The 6,787-nt window shown below is 54.8% G+C and overlaps 1 protein-coding gene across 1 annotated transcript; it reads right to left on the minus strand.

Moving 5' to 3' along the window:
* Positions 1–2,369: 2,369 nt before the first annotated feature.
* LOC104535545 (troponin I, slow skeletal muscle) lies at positions 2,370–5,933 on the minus strand. Its single transcript, XM_010185847.1, has 5 exons — positions 5,898–5,933; positions 4,786–4,917; positions 4,609–4,698; positions 3,759–3,935; positions 2,370–2,477 (listed from the first exon to the last, which is right to left on the minus strand). Exons 2-5 carry the CDS (start codon positions 4,909–4,911, stop codon positions 2,370–2,372), a joined length of 501 nt encoding a protein of 166 aa, XP_010184149.1. The 5' UTR covers positions 4,912–4,917; positions 5,898–5,933.
* Between the last annotated feature and the right edge of the window lie 854 nt (positions 5,934–6,787).

Below are 6,787 nucleotides of genomic sequence, written 5' to 3' on the forward strand. Positions count from 1 at the left end.
CTGACATCCTGGGATGCTGTGATTCTGTGATCTCCAATGGCCTCTGGGTCGCTTCGGTTGGCCAAGACGGAGCCTCACCCCCCCAAGGCTGCACAGCTGGGAGTCCATCCCTGGGTGCGCAGGGTGAGGACATCAGCAAGTCCTGGTACCCTGCTAGGCTGCGTCTGCTCTGCCAAATTAAGCTTGGAAAGGAAAAAATGGGTGGCAAAAGCTGTGTGTGCTGTGCAACTGCTCTGGTCATGCAGGTGGTGGTGCTGGCCCCAGTTAGCAGGGTGATGGTGGGGTGCAGGTTTGGTAGAAAGACAAAGACCGAGCACCTCTGCTTGCTAAGGAGCAATGTGTATTTTTCAGCTGACGACCACCCCTGGTCTAACCCTAATTTTGGGAAGAGTTTTCATACTGAATCTTAAATTTTCTGTGAAGGAGCTGCTGGGTGTTGTGGCAGTCCGAGTGCTTGTGACCATGCTAGAAATAAGTGTCCCCATCAGCCGCCACCTGCCCTGACCCTCTTTGCCCAGGGATAAAAGTCATCGGTTTGGCTCAATGTCCCTGAATTGGCCAAAGGAGGGGATGCGATCTCCAGAGCAATCCATCTGTGCTCCTGTTTGGAGACCGAACCCAAAACCATGTTCCCATGAGGGCTCTCCCTTCCTGCTCTCCCACCCAAACTGACTCTGCTGCGGGACGTTCTGCGGGGCAGCCTTTTCCTGTCCCTTAAGAAATGCAATGTTTTTCTGGGAAGACTGAGCTCTCTAGGAGGCCGTGCACTTTTTGATGCTGTTTCCCTCCAGCCCTGGTGCCTGTCTGGGTGCCTGCACTTTGCATTTATAGCATTTATAAATCATTTATAGCATTTTCTGTACTTTACAAGCTCATGACACAGGAACAGGACTGAGCTGCAAACACTCACGGTGTGGCACAGGTTTGAAAACACAGATGTTATTTCTCTGGGTACCCTGGGGACACAGACAAGTCACTGCTACAACCACTAAAAGCACCCATGGGGGCTGAGCCTCAGCATTTCCCAGAGTGCAGTCAGGCAGAAGACCCAATTTTGTGCGAATTCTCCAGCTGGCACATTCCCAGTTGCTTGCACCCAACCAGCTGCAGTTTGGGGTCTGAGATACCAAAAATGACAGGACTAGCGGGGAAGCCAGAGCTGCTCAGCCTGAAAGATGGATTCATCTCATGCTCCCCATAAACATTGCTGGAAATAAGCCTTGAAAGGGGGCTGACCCGATTCTCACAGCTCCGGTGATGGGGCAACGGTGAGGGAGTTGGTGCTGGCTTAGTAAGCTCTGAAAGCTTTTCCAAAACCAGAGAAGGAGCGATGGGGGAAGACAGCCGACAGCCATCTCTGGTTGGAAAAGACCTTGAAGATCATTGACTCCAACCACATTCAGAGGAGTATTTGAGGAGGGTGGTGCATCGCTGCGGGGCTGTGGTGCATGGGAGGGGAGAGGGGTGACTGGGGGTCTCAGCAGAGCTGGAGGGGCACCAGGGAGCAGCCGGGGGGGCTGGAGGAGATGGCCCCAAACACATCTGGTCCCAGGGCATGCTGCTGGCATGTGGATGTTGCAAGGTGGCAGGAAAGGACCAGGGCATCTCCTCCCACCAGGCTGTGGACCAGCACCTGCCCCTGGCCAGTGGCCCCACAGTGACGAGCCCACGCGGCGCTGCCCGGGAGACCGTCCTTTAATGCTGCACGGGTACATCTCAGGCTGTGCCGAAGGATGGGGGGGTGGGAGGACCAGCAGCCATCTCTGGGGCATCTCTGCAGTGGTGGGAAGGGAGGGATGGCCGGTGGCCCCTTGTAGGCAGCATGGCCTGTGCAGGTGACACCAGGGAGCTGCTGTGTAGGGGCCGTGCAGGAGCAGGGCTGATGGCAGAGTTGAGATAAAGAAGCTGCGATCTCCTTCCCACACGCTTGTCCATGCATTTCAGCTTGGTGGCGAATTCACAGCAGGGGCAAAAAGAGCACAGTGGGGCAGCAAGGGAAAGGAAGGCAGCAGCAGGGGTGGGGAGGGTCTTCTTCCAGATGCTCCTGTGGGAAAGAAACAGAGCAGGGCAGTGGGGCAGAAGAGGTGTTTCGGGGCTGAAGGTGGTGCCAGCGATGCCCACGCTGTGCAGGATGAGCGTGGTGAGGGCAGCAGACCCCAGGGAGCCAGGAGGATGAGCAGCTGGCAGGGGCGGCGTGGGGGGACGTGGGGGACAGGCACCCATCAAGGGCAGGGTGGAAGATGGGGTGCGTGATGCCTTTATCTGCAATGAGGGGAAGTGGTTTTTGTCTCTGCCCAGTCACAAGCACAGATCGGGGATGCTGCAGGGAGCACGGGGCAGCGCAGGGATGGAGGAGTGGTCCCTACCTCTCACTGGCCCGTGGGGGACTTGGCGGCGTCAAACATCTTCTTCCGCCCCTCCATTCCCGACATGGCCTCCACGTTCTTGCGCCAGTCGCCCACTTCCACGGGGCGCTCCTATGGACGGGTGTTGTGATGGCTGTGTCATGGGGCAGCCGGCACCCCCAAACTGTCCCCCCCCATGGCACAGAGCCCCAGCCCGGTGTGCAGGATGTATGGAGAAGCTGCCCCATTGCAAACGCCCTTCCCTCCTCTGCTGTGTGTCCCGAAAGATGGAGCCAGACAAGAAGACAGCAGACAGGGAGGTCTGGATTCACGTGCATACCTCTAAAGCCTGGCTAAGATGCATTAATGCACAGAAATCCCATAAAATTTCTTCAAGAGGGAGAAACCAACACATGGGACTTACGTTGGATTTACACCAGCAAACTGCGGCAAATGCAAGCAAAAACACTTTCTGCAGAGAAAGCCCACATAAAACCCATCTCCACCTTCTCCATGCTTTTGGAAGGGACTGGGATTGCTGGTGGCAGCCGCTTGCAGAGCAGAAAGGGGAGATGAGCAGTCCTGGGAGCGTGCCCAGGTGCCTGCGCTGCCAACCCACAGGCATTCATAGATTACAAACCGTGCCCCGAAACCGTCTCACGACATCTAACATAAACCCAGGTCTATTCACCACCTGGCGTCGAGAAATGTAAACACAACTTTCTATCCAAAGGACTGAAAATCTGCCATACTAGTAACAGGGGGAAAGAAGTAAAAATAAACTAAAATTGAGATTCTCATCCAATCTGCTGAGCTGGGACTAAAAGTTAAAACCCATTTGGGGAGAGGCTCTAGGAAAGGGACACAGCTCCTGCAGCCAGGAAGCCTGCACACCCCAGGCAGGCTTGGGGATCGCTCCCACCTCTGGTGCTGGGACTTTCCCCTCTCGCATCTCTGCAAAGCTGGTGTGAACTGGGCCAGTTATCTCAGGCTGAGTGAGAGTGCTGGGCTCGCTCCAACTTATCTAACTTGGGTCTGGGAGTTCCCTGGGTGTTTTCTGAGCGTGATTGCACCCAACAGGACCAAAGACCAAACTCTGCGAGTGCAGTTTGACAGACGCGCCAAGGGGGCTTCAGCTGAAAGACCCTCACGTGCTCTGGGAGGGAAGAGCATCATGGATGCAGCCCTAAATCTCTCTTGTCATCATTCATCGGTTACCTGGCCCAGCCAAACTGCACCCACATGGTCCTACAATGCATCGCAATGGGCAGTGCCTCACAGCGACTGCCCCGTGCTGTTTCTGAGGCCAACAAGGGATGAACACCACACACAGGCTTCTCAGGGGACCTTGGAGAAACACAAGGGCATCCCTAGGAGGCGTCTCCATCTCTGGCCATTAGGAGAGCTACCCACCTTCTCCGTGTCCTCCTTCTTGACAGACTTCAGGTTGGCTCTCAGGTCCATGGACACCTTGTGCTTGGAGCCCAGCAGAGCCCGCAGCATGGCATCGGCAGAGACGCGGACTCGGCGCAGGGGAGGGCGCTTGAACTTTCCTCGGAGATCGAGCACTTTGATCTTCAGATCTTTAATCTGCAGGTTGAGGGAAGGAGGAGGAGTGGGAGGCCATTGCATGGCAGCCTTGCAGCAGCCAAGGCTCCAAGCAAAAGTATCTGCCACCACCGAGCCCCAGCATCAGCGCCTCTCCTGCAGCATGAGGACCACCTTAACCAAGGGGTTGTTCACTGAGCACAAAGCTGCTGTCACTGCCTGGCCCCAGCCCACTCAGATGGCAGCTGTGCCATGACAAGAAGCTCTCAGACCCACACAAGGTGACCAGGAGAGTGAGGACGTTGCCCGTGAACCCCATGGACAGTTTGAGTAGGGTGATGCAGGGCAAATACTAACCCTTAATGGCCTCAAGTTGTGCCAGGGGAGGGTTAGATTGGATATAAGGAAAAATTTCTTTCCTGAAAGAGTGGTCCAGCACTGGAAGGGGCTGCCCAGGGCAGTGGTGGAGTCCCCATCCCTGGAAGGGTTCAAGAAGCCTTGGATGTGGCACTTGGGGACATGGTTTAGTGGCCATGGTGGGGTTGGGTTGATGGTTGGACTTGATGGCCTTAGGGATCTCTTCCAACCTTAAAGATTCTGTGATTCTGTGATTCTTAGACAACGCTGGTGCGTGTCCCACATCCCACCTCAGCCCAGTCCATGGCAGACCCCAAGCTACATCTGGGAGGGAGTTAATGTCCATCCTGCCTCCTACCTCCCGAGTGTTATGGTTGCATTTCGCTTCGATGTCGTATCTCTCTTCATCCACAATCTCAACCTTCTCATGCAGCTCCCTGCACAGGTCCTGGAGGCCAAGCACAACAGGAGGGCAGTGAGTGAGGCCCCTCCATGCTCCCAAAGAGCTCACTCCACCCCCAGACCTGAGAAATACCTGGAGCTGGCTCAAGGAGAGACCACTGGTGTGCAGTGGTGCGATCCGCTCGGACAGGTATCTTTCCTTCTCTGCCTGCTTGTCCACGATCTCCTGGTCCCACTCCTCCTTCGCTTTTGCCAGCATCAAACTCTGTGAGCACAAAAAAATGGCAGAGGTGTGAACGGGCTCCTCTGTTCATAGGATCATGGAATGAACCACAGAAAGTGCTGGGTTGGAAGGGACCCTTACAGCTCCTCCAGTCCAACCCTGCAGGGAGCAGGGACATCTTGAACCACATCAGGTTGCTCACAGCCCCAGCAAGCCTGGCCTTGAACATCTCCAGGGATGGGGCCTGCACCACCTCTGGGCAACCTGTGCCAGTGACCGACCACCTCATGGGGAAGAGCTTTTTCCTCACATCCAACCTAAATCTGCCCTTTCCCAGTTTAAAACCGTTACCCCTCATACCATCACTCCATCCCTTGTAAAAAGTCCCTCCGCAGCTCTCCTGCAGCCCCTTCAGGGGTTGCTTAAAGGTTCCCCCAGAGCCTTCTCCTCTCCAGGCTGAACAACCCCAGCCCTGTCAGCCTGTTCTTACAGCAGAGCTACTCCAGTCCTTGGATCATTTTTGTGGCCCTGTGTTCCCCCTGAGCCTCCACCGTGCTGCTGCAACACACATCAAAAACTCCCTGCACCTTTCATGTGGTAGCCCTGGGGGCAGCGGGAGCAGCACGGCCAGGGGTACCACAGGGCTGTGGTGGTGGTGGGCCCCAGTGATGCTGAATCAGCACTTTCTTTGCACCACTTTGCTCTGCTGTGGCAGTACGGGATTATCCCAGCCACAGCCCAGGGAGCTGTGCTGCAGAGCACAAACACGAGGGCTGTGGATTTGGAGCAGGAGGTGTCAGAGTCAGCAAAGGGGAGGTGAGGGGAGGTTTGTTTGGTGTAGGGGCCACAAAGCCCACATGAGTGAGGATTTTTTGAGAAGACGAGAGGTGGGAACGGGAGCTGCTCCCCAAGGCCCATTCCTCTGCCACTCCTCATCGCTGTCCCACCGACCACGCACCCCAACCCGGCTCCTTTTCCCCAGCAAGAGAAACCCCAGGGAGTTTCCACCCCTCAGGACTCACCTTCAAGAGGAGTTTGCGGGAGGCTGTGATCTTGGATTTTCTCTAGGGGAAAGGGGAGAGAAAAATAAATAAAAAAATCCCTTTGAAAGCAAACTCACAGCAAATGCAGAGCAGCATCGCGATTGCTCCCGAAAGAAACGGCACTTACCTCCCTGCAGGCAGGCGCGTTCAGAGAGGAGCAATGGGGAACAAGAGAAGAGAAAGGGACATCAGTGAATAAGTCAAAAAGAGGTGGCAGTCAAGAAAAGCATCTCATGTGATTGCAGTTATTTTCCTTATTTCTCTATCTAAGTGAGATGCAATTCAGCCAGGTGTGAGGTGACAGTGCTGTCTGACAGGCAGTGGGTGCTCGGAAAACCCAAACACCACTCAGACGTGGCAGTGAGCTGTCACAGTGCCCATAGGGCCAGCCCCAGCTCCGTCCCTACGATGTGGACCACAACACCCTCACCCATGGGCTTCCCTGCACAGCCAGAGCCTTGAGGATGCTCAGGTCCTGTTCAGGTTTGGAGCATCTCCGTGTCATTGTTTGGTGAAAGCCTCACAGGGAGCTTTCTTCCTTCTGTTCATGCCATGTTATATTTGTATGACAGGCAATGAAGAGCTTCACGGCAAAGTGCATCGTTCTGCCCGCCTCAGATCCCTATTTCAGGATCCAGGAAAGCTCCAAGGTTTGAATTAGGACATTGAAATCGCTAATAATTTTTATTTAAAGATAGTTTTTGCAAGGGGAATGTCACAGAGGTCTCGACTGCAAGCTCTACAGGCACGAGGAGCCCAGCAGCCAGGTGAGGATTTAGCAAAATCTGAGTGAAACTTGTGCTACTTACGGCTCCGGCATTGTGGTAGTGTGCTGTTAGCCTGAGAAATAAGAAAAAATTATTACAAAA

Source organism: Mesitornis unicolor, unplaced genomic scaffold (genome assembly GCF_000695765.1).
Source record: "Mesitornis unicolor isolate BGI_N332 unplaced genomic scaffold, ASM69576v1 scaffold7916, whole genome shotgun sequence".
NCBI lineage: Eukaryota > Metazoa > Chordata > Aves > Mesitornithiformes > Mesitornithidae > Mesitornis > Mesitornis unicolor.

Bases quoted from the DNA above. Each gene is read 5' to 3' on its own strand.
- LOC104535545 (XM_010185847.1), bottom strand. From the start codon at position 4,911: ATGCTGGCAAAAGCGAAGGAGGAGTGGGACCAGGAGATCGTGGACAAG. The intron at 3,936-4,608 runs GTAGGAGGCAGG...CTCAACCTGCAG, and splicing joins GCAACCATAACACTCGGGAG to ATTAAAGATCTGAAGATCAA. The intron at 2,478-3,758 runs GTGGGTAGCTCT...ACCCGTCCATAG, and splicing joins AGAAGGAGGACACGGAGAAG to GAGCGCCCCGTGGAAGTGGG.